Source organism: Xiphias gladius, chromosome 16, assembly GCF_016859285.1.
Source record: "Xiphias gladius isolate SHS-SW01 ecotype Sanya breed wild chromosome 16, ASM1685928v1, whole genome shotgun sequence".
Classification (NCBI taxonomy): domain Eukaryota; kingdom Metazoa; phylum Chordata; class Actinopteri; order Istiophoriformes; family Xiphiidae; genus Xiphias; species Xiphias gladius.
The window spans coordinates 9,886,504-9,899,110 of NC_053415.1; the positions used below are offsets into that span (position 1 = coordinate 9,886,504).

At 38.7% G+C, this 12,607-nt stretch overlaps 1 protein-coding gene across 2 annotated transcripts in view; it reads right to left on the bottom strand.

Annotated features, from left to right (window-relative positions):
• The window catches only part of ranbp2 (RAN binding protein 2), a 28,615-nt gene that overhangs the window by 13,644 nt on the left and 2,364 nt on the right, over nt 1-12,607 (bottom strand). For both annotated transcript variants that reach the window (XM_040147885.1, XM_040147886.1), the window contains exons 4-19: nt 10,259-10,411; nt 9,731-9,961; nt 9,446-9,588; nt 8,487-8,682; nt 7,889-8,029; nt 7,382-7,541; nt 6,626-6,807; nt 5,032-5,231; nt 3,916-4,039; nt 3,025-3,186; nt 2,342-2,479; nt 1,518-1,649; nt 1,102-1,329; nt 890-973; nt 290-428; nt 44-138 (exon numbers count right to left, since the gene is read on the bottom strand). In XM_040147885.1, coding sequence (XP_040003819.1) covers nt 44-138; nt 290-428; nt 890-973; nt 1,102-1,329; nt 1,518-1,649; nt 2,342-2,479; nt 3,025-3,186; nt 3,916-4,039; nt 5,032-5,231; nt 6,626-6,807; nt 7,382-7,541; nt 7,889-8,029; nt 8,487-8,682; nt 9,446-9,588; nt 9,731-9,961; nt 10,259-10,411 — 2,508 coding nt within the window. The remainder of the gene's footprint in view (nt 1-43; nt 139-289; nt 429-889; nt 974-1,101; nt 1,330-1,517; nt 1,650-2,341; nt 2,480-3,024; nt 3,187-3,915; nt 4,040-5,031; nt 5,232-6,625; nt 6,808-7,381; nt 7,542-7,888; nt 8,030-8,486; nt 8,683-9,445; nt 9,589-9,730; nt 9,962-10,258; nt 10,412-12,607) is intronic.

A 12,607-nucleotide genomic window follows, 5' to 3' on the forward strand; every position in this document is an offset into this window, starting at 1 on the left:
GCATGTTTATTAATGTAGACCAATGTTAGATGATAATGATTACCTTGGTCGGGGTTACATTAGCTGCTGTGCGCAGGAGATACTGAGAGTTATAAGCTGGAGACTGGTTGTAGTACACAGAGGGGCCAGTGGTGGCAACTTAAAAAAAGATAAATTGTATATGTTTTATATATATATAAACACACACAAATATGAAGATTTTGTTAAAAATTATTTCTGTCCAATAGTTGCAGAGAAAAATATGGAACAAAATATTTAGACATGCTTTGGTTCTATGTAGTATGCTTACCTGTTAGGGGGGCACCATGGTAGGATTGGACTGGGGTAAACGGCTCCTGTAGGCCCTCAGCCCCATAGCTCTCCCCATACATTTTATGAGGAGAGCCTGCATTCCCTGAGGAGTTGTGCCTCAGATCATGAACTTCATTCTGCAAAACAAGAGCTTAATGAGAAGTGCCAATCCATGTAAAATATCAACACTTTATACTGTGACATTCTCATGGTAATGAATGTTAATTGTCAAATAGTTCCTGGGATTTTTATTTACCTCAACTGCAGGGATAACATGCCTTTTATTGAAACAGGCGATTATTAGAATAAGAGCTTTTATATGTAATTTCTCCTGTTTTCTAAAAAAACTTCCTCTCTCCGATTTCTGATCTGCTCCCATTTCATTTACTGTTGCCAAAAACTCATTCCTCCATGTTTACCTTTTCTCTTGATGAATTCAGCATAATGCACTGAACTACTGCCAACAGCATACCATACTCACCACTCTACTGGCTTTGAGTTTTGCTTTCAAACTTAAGTAAACTTCACTTTAAGTGGAATTTGTCTGAGGTTGTGTGGAATTTAATTTAAAAAACGATCTGTAATCTTTGATTCTGACCTTGAGGGCTTCAACTTGCTGACACAACATCTGAAGGAGACTCTTCTGGTCCTCCACCCAATGAGGTGGTGTCTTGGGAGAAATCTGAATGACGGGAAAGAAATTATAAAAAGTCACTAATTTGAGTTTTATACAAAGAAATACTTAATATATAAAAGACATAAAGAAATCTCAGATGGTGCTTTGAATGATAAACAACAACCTGAACCTACCAGTCTTTTGGATGGAGAGACCATGCTTTTGTTAGGAGAGGGAGTGGATAACTTAATGTGGGATATGGTGGCACTGGTTTCTGTGGGATGAGCAGGACTAGAGTGGGCTGGTCCTCTTCGACGCCCCTCCTCTTTCTCCTCCTCTTCATCCATGGCCTCCCCACTCTCCCCCAGCTGCTGGTTCACATCATTCAGGAGGTCCACAACTTCCTCCATGGACACAGGCAGCTGGGACACAAAATGTAGGCAATAGTTACATTGCTGCAGGGTTCACTCTTACAAGTAAAAGCATAAAGATAACCTGTGTCAACCATGCTAACTCAATCAGTAAATAATGTGTCATGAATTAAACATGAATTGTGAAATTATAAGTTACTAGTTTTGCCTTTGATATTTTGAAAGTTCAAATAAATTACCTTCTCAATGTCGTCAGCATTGGCATTGTAGATCTTAGACAGGGAGGTCCTGAACTTTCTCAGGAAAGTGATGCACCTGTCTTGGGTCTCCTCAACCCCACTGCTGGCCTCCTCTGACAACCGCTGGTAGATCTGCCAAGGAAACGTAGCAGATCATAGGAAACAAAAATGAAAAGAAATGTACAGGTGTCAGAAGCACCAGCTTCCACATTAAAAAGGTGCACCAATCTGATATCACATATTGGCTTGCTGATCCGGTTGAATTTTGAAGAATCTATCTGTTAAACGTTTGATCAACATTCTGTGAAATGCAACTCTGTCTGCACCACGGCAGCCGAGGATGCAGTGACCAAAAAAAACAAACACTCATAACACAGAAGTGTTAAAACACTTGTTGCGTCACAGACAACAAATAATTTTACAACTGGACCTATTTTGTCATTTTACACTATTGGCATCAATCATCAATTTATTAAAATGGACTGGTATGACAAACAAAACCCAATTCACAGTTTTCATAATATGAACAATCTTGCACATCTACAGCAATAGTATGAAGACAGGTGCTGATACAGCTCCCACAATCTATGGCAAATGCATGTTTATTAGGCCTTAGCTCCTTAAATGTTTGTCATCTATTCTTGATAAGACATACATTTATGATTGTGGTGACACTATTCCTGTTTTATAAGGGACTTTGGAGCCACTAGGTGCCATGAATGGAAGCTGATCAAGTAAACCTGAAACCTAGAACAATAATAAATAAATACATAAACAAAACAAAAACATATCCAAGTTATGTTGTGTAAAAGCCAGTGACTTACCTGAGCCAAATGCCAGATGGAAGACATGTTATTGATGGTTTCTAAGGTAGCAATGGCCTCCTCTGTTCTGCCTTCAATGTCAAGGAGAGCTGCATATGCTATCTTGAATTCTTCTTCATAACCCTTCACAGAGAAAATCTGAAAAGGGACACAGACATGCACACATATGTACTCTAAGCCCACATGGTATAACTTAGATCTGTAATTTGGCAAATTCTTCATTCTAAATGCCTATTAGTATCATAGGTGCATACATATCTGCTGCCCCAGACCCTCTACCAGGCTCTACCATTTGACCTACAGGTCACCACACCACTAACTGATGGAAAAATATCAAAAAAACTGTGTGACCTGTTTTACAGCCATTTCTTAGGTTCTTAAATAAAAACAAACATCATACTTATAAATTAATTATAAACTAATAAAAGCAACACACAAGATGTAAACACGGTAAGATAAAGCAATCATATTCATAGAATCATAAACGGCTGGCATGAATATAGCTTATAAAGAGGTACTTCAGAGATTATGGTTTATTCCAGGTAGAGCCAAAAGCCTTAACATCTTTAGACTCAAGACTAGACTGCCTTAGGATTTGAGAGTGGACAGAAGATGCATCAACCCATCCCCACATGTATCCAAAATTTCATATGATAAAAAGAAACCATGAGCTCATTATTAACCTGAATATCTTTGGAGGAGAAGTGTATGAAAAGGGGGTCGAGGGGTTCTGGTATACTGCGTCTGTTTTTGATCCTTTCCAACAGTGGGAGGACAACTTTCCAGTAGTGGACACTGCGGCTGATGTACTCCTTCTGGTCGTAGTATGAGTTCACTCCATCACCCTGTTATAAAAAATAAAAACACAGCTAGATGTCAAAGAAAAAAGGTGAGCTTACCACAATAGCTTATTGCAGGGCAGACAACATTAAAAAGGTAAGGAAAACAGTGCATGCTATTTCAACAGAAGTAGTTTCTTAAGTTACAAATTCTACGCAAAACAAATGGACACAGTAAGAGAAGCAGCACAAGTGGCTGTTTGGACATCTTAAAGTTGATCACAATTAGCAGTTGTCGAGTGAATGACGGAAAGGAGCAGGTTTAAAGGGATGTGTATCTGTACACAGTATCTGGCAAGATGCTGAATTATCTAAGTGGTATTTTTCTGTCTATGCTGAATGTGTGTGCATGCCTGCCACCCACATAAATGATGCTTTTATTCCTACTGCAGTCCAGTAGCACTCACACAGTATAAAGGCAAGGCAAGAACTTTTGATACAGTAATCTGTTGCTTTAGTTGTCAATTACAATTTTAGTTAGCAAGTATAGTGTTTTGAGTGAATTTGAGTTTGACATATTTTAAAATCTATTTAAAGCACACAAAGGACTCTAAAGTCAAACCTACTTATTTATTATAAATACAATCAAACAACTATATAAGTATTAGAAATCTGTCAAGACAACCCCACGTGAGGTCAATACCAAGAGTGACAAACACCTTTCTTTTGTCTAGCTGGCTACTGGCTACTCACTGAGCTTGTGGAAAGTAAGTGTGTGTGTTAGTGTGTCTGTACCGTCTGGCTGAGACACTGAGCCCAGTGGATGGCCAGTGCTGGTTGAAGCCCATGTTTCTCTCCAGCCCTCAGAGTGTTCAGTCCATGCTGCACAATCATCCGTAGCTTGGCTGACATGCTAGGGCTGCAAGACGACATGTATCAATAAAATGAATAATTCAACTCCGTAATAATTATACTAAAATTAGTGAGTACTCTATTGTGGCCTGCTCATGTCACTTATAAAGCAAGCAGACACCTAACTGCTCTCGTGAAAATTTCATGTTTGTTCCCACACCTACTGTCTAAACACATTGACACAAAGGCCTGTTGTCCACAAGTTTGGAAACTGTAGAAAAGTTCATTCTTGCTTTGGTATGATTTTCTTGAGATTTCACACCATTTACAGTTACTAGGATATTGACAAGAAAGTCTTTTTGCGAAAATTTTTTTGATGCAAAAGAGGTTATATCAATTAGTAACTGATTAAGGTCAATACGAGACATAGCCTGGCAGCTGACAGCTATACTGGCGATTAAGTGAGGTTAATATTTAGTGTTTAAGTATATTAACTTCATTACTGGCACCATCACGATTTAAATTTTGCAAGACTGACAATGTTCAGATTGTGAGACATGAAAGCTCTGCTTTGACAGCCAGATAACAAAATTATTTTGTATTTGCATATTGCACTCTAACACTGCCGTGAGTGCTGTCTCAATAGCTGCATATCTACGAACAGATTTTGATTTGACCATTATATCTTCTGAAATTTGTCGTGTTTCAATGCATACACTGTTTCTCACTCACACACACACACACACACACACACACAATAAAAACAACGCAACAGTAAAGTTAGGAACAGCAGAGATCAACACCAAATTTAAACCACTGCAAAGCCTACCTTGCAATAATTTAAGTCTTATGCTGTGAGATATTCTGCAAACAGCCAAACTAGAAGGTGTTTGAAAAAAGTTAATTTTTTTAAGTAAACAAAGGTAATCAATCATATCCATTATGTCAGATGTGGGCAAAACTGACTGGTTGATAAAAATCACATTAACAGCTTATATTTTGGCAGATATACAGTAGGTTTTGTTTCAACCCTAGTTTTTGATTTTTCGTCAGACTCACGCTGCTCGTTTGTGAATGAGGCTGTAGATGGCGTCCCACCACTCCCTCTGTCTGTCAGTGGTCAGGAGGCGAAGGAGAGGAAGGGGGAGACAGAGAGGCTCATAGAGCTGCTGTTGTTGCTGCTGGTTCATTCCACTGCTGATCTTCGCCGTCTCCTGGAGCTGACAGTGGCTACAGAACACCACACCATGTATAAACACCTGGAGGGAAAAAACAAGGCAGGAGACAGAAATACATTTACATTTTGAAAGAAGCGCAGGAGAACCTGAATTTTAGAACCAATTAAAAAAAAAAAATAAAAATTAAAAAAACCCTGAACTGCAAAGGTACCTTTATCTCTCTTCCTTACTTTTTATTAGCAAAGACCTGTAACAGCTACACTGAAACATTAGTCTCTTGGTTAATTTGCTCTCTCCAAGGTGCTGACTGTGCTCTGCCAAAGATTGTTTATGAATTTAAAAATATAAATAAATAAAATAAAAAAAGACATAACTATAACATCACTCGACCAAAAGTGTTTTTGTAGTTCAACAGAGTGGAGACTCTTCTCTAGAGAAACGATCAGCTGATTGTGACACATTAGAAACAGTGGGTATACCCAGTTAAAGGTGCTATATATAAGTTTTCTCAGCCACCAAACGTGGTTTCTTGCCGGTAGCGAGTGGTGTTGAGAGACAAGACAAGATGTGACAATATGCCCTCTGAGCAGCACTACTACATGTTGGACTGAGGGCAGACTGGAAGCTACAGTGACTCACTATCGCAAAGTAGTATTATGAGACGGGCCGGGCCGGGGCTAGCTTGTTAGCATGCTACCTTCAGTAGAAGAAAAGAGGTGATAGAGATAGAAGGAAATCAAGTTAAAATTGGCATTGCTTTCCACCGCGTTAGTTACTTGAAAATGGTGAAAGCTAAACTATATGAAATTCGACAAGGTGTTTGAAAGGATTCTGATTTGATTAGTGGAATGGATAATAAATTTGGATTTGATCAAAATGAAAGCACTACTCATTCACACATACAGTGTTTGCCTATCAAATACAGTCTCAGGGGTATGCTTAACCATTGAATCTATTTATAGATTTTAGATAGTTATGTATAAATAACTAAGTAAAGCCTCAATACACATGAAACAGCGTACAACAGAATGCAATAACATACATCTTAAGGAGATTGGGGAAGAAAGAAACAAGACTACTTTCTAATGAACTTATCTCTAATATAAACCCTCACACACAAATGTGCACACACCAATAAAAAGACATTTTGCTGAACTGCAGACATGTTTACACTATTCACATCACAACATGCTTTTTTTTTTTTTTTAAAAGAAAAGCCATGCTCACTTAAGGCTTTAAACCTGTGATCCTGGGACAAAAAAATCCTAAGCTTTACAAATGGTGAGTTTTTGAAAGCTCTAATATACTGGCTAAAAATAGGATTAATGCATCATTAAATATTTTCTCATGCATTCTGTCACTCCTGGGATTTCCTGAACATTGGTTATTAGTGAAAAACTATCGCCAGACTTCTCCTTAAAGGCTCATCCTGTGTCATGTTGACCCATCAAACCAGCCAACATAATTCCTCATACCTCCAGGTCCAGCAGGCAGATAGACTCTGGTGCATTTGTGTCCAGTTTGGAGGTTTCCAAGGTAAGCCTAGGAAAGAGCTGCGGTAGCCAGTCTCGCAGTGCTGGTTTTTGACCCAGAAGAGTCCACTGCAGCCCTAACCAGCTCAGATGTTGCAAGTCACCACCATGCAGAAGGATGGAGCCTACAGAGGAGGCACCACAGTTATTACAATGTAGGAGTACTCAAAATGCTACAACACTAGCTTTTATGCAGAAAAATTGCATTTTTCTGCCACTGTTTGGGAGTATCAGAAAGGTTTTTGTACAACAGTAGATAGTTACAAATATTATCAACTCTCCGGTGTAAACTGTACTGTATCACAAGGTGATCTATATATGATACTGTAAACCACAGCATTATTCTACTATGACTTAAAATTATATTTAGCTTTAACTAAAAGGCAGTGAATTGGTTAGTCAGTGCCTATTTTAAAGAAAATTATGACTCACAGTTTTACTTACTGTGAATAAAGTTAATCTGTGCCTGGAAATTACTGTAGTTTGTATGTTTATAAATGGTTTGCACATTCCGAAATCTGTCTGGCAAAGATACATCTAAATAGTGATGACAATCATTTATACAGACGAGCCCAATTTAAACATGAAAAAAAATCTTACTGCAGTCTGTCAAAAAATCAAAGCAACCTGAATTGGAAAAAAACAACTGAATTGATCTTCATGTTACTTTAGAAGTCAGTCAGATTATTAGTTTTGTACCGGTGTCCCATTTGGCAAGTTGAGAGAGCTCTGGAGCCGTGGTGTTAATGGAGCGAATGTCATCGTTGGCAATAAATGAAGATCCAGTGGAGGCCTGCGGTCCAAACAGGAGTTCAAACAGAGAGTCCTGACCACTACGGTTTCCAAATGCCTCCACCACCTAAATACACACAACATAAAATTATAATGTCAGTTTTATAAAAATATAAAATAAGCCATCAGTTTGTCAGTGCTGCCTATGTCTGATGTGATGAATATGATTAAAAAATGATTAATATTAGACTTTAAAGACAAAGTAACAGTGCAGTTGTCATGGGTGTAACAGAGTGGTAAGATGTGTGCATCTCATAAAGTCTAAGTTCCATGTGTCAGATGTTATACACATGCAAGATTAAATTACATTTGCGATTATTATTACTACTTTGCTTCTCTATGAGATAAAGCCCTTTATTCCAGGTTAAAAAGCTATAACCTTTAACTAAACTGACTCAGAACACACTGACAGACCTCTCTGATTAAGGTGGATGAATCAGTGCTCAGATTGAGCAACATGTGTCCCGCCTGACTCTGTCGATCATTGGCCAGCAACTCCAGAAGCTGTGGGGCTGATAGGTCTCTTTTGGTCACTTTAGGCTTTGGTCTGGGGACCTGGTGGAAGGACAAACAAAACAAACTGTGAAAAGCTGACTATATTCAAAAGTTCCTGGCTATGGCTGCCAAATAAAGTCTGTAAACTGAAACTCTAAAAAAAATAAAGAACAAAGACTAGATAACATGTCCTATAGGGCATCTGAGTCTATAAAGTGTAAAAGTAAAGTTCCTCTTTATCCATCTTCAGGCCATAGCATTGCACCATTAAGCATGCATTGCATTGCACAATGTAATATGATAAAATTAATATAAAAACGTAGATCCATAAAAAGAAAATAACCTACAAAATAATCACCATTAACATTTCCTGTTTAACCATCTCAAAATAAAATCCACTAGATCAATGCATTCAGAGATTTATTAATGGCTCTGGTAATAGGCTAGCCTCATTCCTGTCAGGCTGTTAGCTAGATGACAGGTACAGGTACATTTGTGTTATTTGGTGCGTCAGTACCTGGTATGCAAGCAGGTAGCACAGTGCAGCCAGGTCAATGACGACCCTCCAGGTCTGTTGGCGATCCTGAGCCAGCTTCAACAGCAGTGTGGCAGCATGCAGGTACAGGTGACCTCTCATCTCCACAAACACCTCACAAAGATCATCCGTGTGGCGACCTGCAACGCTGCTTAGTGTCTGCATAGCTTGGTCAAAACTATGCACACATAGACAAACGCACATACATACACACAGAATTTAATATACAGCACAGAGTTTCCTGCAGTTATGTTTTAGTGGAATAAATGGAAACAAATGGTCACCCAAAAGTTGGTGAAAGAGATCCAGAAATCTAAAACACAATGTTGTACTTTGAAAAATCAGCTGCACCAAAGTCTTTCTGATTTTTACTAAATGGTCAAAGCATACAAAACACTGGCAGGGTTTCTTGGAAGGCACCTTCTGTAATCAAGATGTAAACTAAAGGCTCACCATACCTAATTCAAAACACAGAGTGGGGCCTTCCCACAAACTGACTGACTGGTCTTTTAATACAAGGACAGGACAACAACTAAATTTAACTGACTTCAATAAAACATCATATATCAGCACCATAAAACAATCTATCTGATGTTCTATGATGCGGTTTTAAGGTTTGTATATATCAGTAATGTCTGAGAACACTCCCATATCTAGGCGTTCAACATGCTAAATTTTATAAAATGTTCAATGCAAAGACCTTGTATGTTGATGTTTTATGCCTTCTACAAGTCTACAAATTTCCCTGAAAACAGAATTGTGACAAGAATACTAGGATGTATAAAAACATTGTAAATATATAAACAGACTGAGTCTTGGGGGAAATTACTCCCAAATCCAAAAATGATAATAAATTGGAGTCTAGGTTTTGATTTGATTTCATGGATACAGCATGTCCGTAGAGTATGTACACAACACCCTAAGACCTCAATATGACCTACCTTCTGAGTGCATCAAGACTGGGCTGCAAACTGCTCTCAGACAGTGTGATTCTCAGCAGGCTGCAGTGGGCCAATAGCAGCTCCCTCTGGAGACGCCGACACATCTTTTCATTGCTTGATACACTGGGCTGAGCCAGATATTCCTGAAAAAAAAAAAAAAAAAGTAATCCATTTTTAGTATTATTATTTTTTTAAAACTTTAAACAGGGTATATATGAAAAAGCTTAAAAGCATACTGGTCCTACCCTATCAAATATACTAAACTGCAATTACTGCTTTGCTGACCTGCAGTGTGCGCACAACTACTGTGTACCAGTCCAGACTGTTGCTCAGCATGCCCCTTTTCTCAGCTGCCAGGCAATGCTTGACGGCCTCATCCAATCGACCGTCCTGACAGAACAGTTGAACCAGCTTCACGTTCACATGTGCATCACCTGGCCTCGCTGCCAGCTCGGCCTGGAGGAGGTCAAACAACCGGTTCCAACCCTGCTGACCCTGACGACTCAACAGACGCTCCTGCATGAAGTGGCACAAATATTACACAAAAAGTCAGTAAGCCATCCTTTCCACTTTTAGTTAATATGCACCTCTTTCCTGGATTGGATCTACACAAGACTGACAAGAAAGTCTTGCTCATGAAAAGTTAGCAAATTAAATTTAAGACACTGACGATAGAGTGAGGGACACAATAGGAGGTGATCTAGGCACCTGTTGGTGCACATTAAAAGAGTGGTATTAGATTAGTTCAATGGTTGACAGATGCAGTGTATAACAGAGGTTTTTACTAGAGATTCAGACAGAAAGAAGCCTAACCTTCAGGTTGAAAACTGCAGGGTTTCCAGGCAGCAGCTTGGCAGCTTTCTCCACCCAGAACTCTGCTCTGCTGTCGCATTCCTCCTTACTGACCAGTAACTCAGCCACCTTCAGCACCAGGTCCCTCTGGGCTGGGTTCAAGTCCACTGACCGCTAAAGACACAGACACAGACACAGACAGAGGTAAAGGCATACTAGAGTCAGTATTTACAAAATCCTGCAGACATGTGATTTATCCAAAGGACAAGACACTTCCAACTTCCATGAAAGAGGTGGGAAAGAAAGACCTATAAGCTGACTACTTTATACCTCAGTGAAGTAACTAACCTATGAAGGAGGTGAGGTAAGTCTAATGAATTTATTAAATAAACATGATGAATCGAGAGTCTAAGGCAAGAGATTGTGATTTTGAGCTAAATAAAACTGACTTGACTTCAGTGTCATTTTATCTCCTGATTTTATTTACTTAAAAAGGTGCTATATGTATGTTTTCTCTGCCACGAACATGGTTTCCTTGCCAACAGCTTCAGCCATCATTGCGTTTACAAGACAAGAGTTTAAAATACGCCCTCTGAGTAGCGATACCTCTTCCTACTCTCATGCTAAACTAAGGACAGACTGGACACTACAGTGATTCACTATTGCAAAGTGGTATTACGAGATGGGACAGGCTGGGGCTAGCTGGTTAGCATGCTAACTTCAGTAGAAGAAAAGAAGTTGCAGAAACTGAAGCATAACAAGAGTTAACATTGGGGTTTCTTTCCACCACTTGAGACAGCTCTTTGGGGAGTAATGGAATGAAGTTTGATGATGAACTTGCAACGTTTCTTCTGGACTGCTAAGTAAAAAGCTGTTAATGCTAATGTTGGCTATGAGTCAATAGCAAAAACTTACATGTATCTCCTTTAAGAATTCTACCATGTGCATCATATATTCTGCCAAATGTTTTTGTCTCCCTAGTTTGTGATAACGTACAATAAAAACCTGACACCTCCTCCTCCTCCCACTCTGATAATAAAATGTCTCATTTTTTAAATTAATGCAGTCTAGGGATGTTTTTATTTAAACTGTAAGTAGCAGGCTGAACTGTAGTCAGTCCTGGTCATGCTGCTGTGGTCCAGGCACATTGGGAACAGGACCCAGTGTTTAACAGCTCAATGATACATTTTTCACAGCTGGTATGTCCAATGGGAGTGCAATGGGATGCAATAAGGATAGGAAATTAGCAGAGTTTATACAACCAATAGTACTTAATAATACCTAGATGTTCCCGAACACTGACTTTGCACATGGGCTGAGGGTGTTCATGATTACAGTGGGGTTCCAATTACAGCTGGGTGTCAAACACGAATAAAAGGAGTATGGGTAAAACAGACTCTTATCATTTAACAACCATACCTATAGTTTTGTATATTTTAGCCCATTAATTAGAATGCAACTACATTTTTTGAATCATTACTTATAACCATATTTTTGAACATATGCTAATTTTGCAGATTGGTTTCCATTCAGTACAGTATAAAAATCAACTTAGACCCTCTGGAAGTTGTTTGAGATCACAATGAACATACAGTGGCCTTACTTCATTTATATTTTTATATATCTTTGTAACATGGTAATACAGGCAAGAATGGACTTTGTCAAAAACTGTCACTGCTGGTGCTTCCAACTTTGCTGAGAACCTCTGAGATTTAAGATTTGACTTTCTAAATGCAATTAAACAACAACTGCCACATGAACCTTTTCATAATGTTACCGTTTGTTATTGTTTGTCTTCTTGATGGATAATCCATCAAAAAAAGCCTATCAGTGGTTATGGGCAACTGACTATCAATCCTTGAACGTAAGAGTGAGCTGTGTTGCACCATTATTTCAGAAAACAAAACAAATAAGGGACCGTAATGTTCATTTTGAAGAATTTCCTTCTGTATCGCAAAACACATTTCTAGTGTTCACATTTCACATAACTGACATCAAAGAAGGTAGGAAACCAATCTAAAAATTTATGGTATATGCGATGGGAATGATAGACAGGAAAGTATATTAAACTACAATCAGAGCAAATGTATGTATGTAGATATTAATATCAAGCCCCAAATACCTGTTTGGTTAGTCTACTAATAATTAAGGTTGGTTCCTTGTACTATCCTTGTATTTTAAAATTGGATCTCTTCATACTAGAACAACGCTGTCATTTAATTTCTTCAGCTCTGCACACTTTCTTTGACGTGTAAATGGCAGAACTTAATGTGTTTTCGATAACCTGATTGACAGCAACCCATTAGGACTGTGTGCGCCAACACACACACATGCACACGCACACGCACACGCACACACACACACACACAC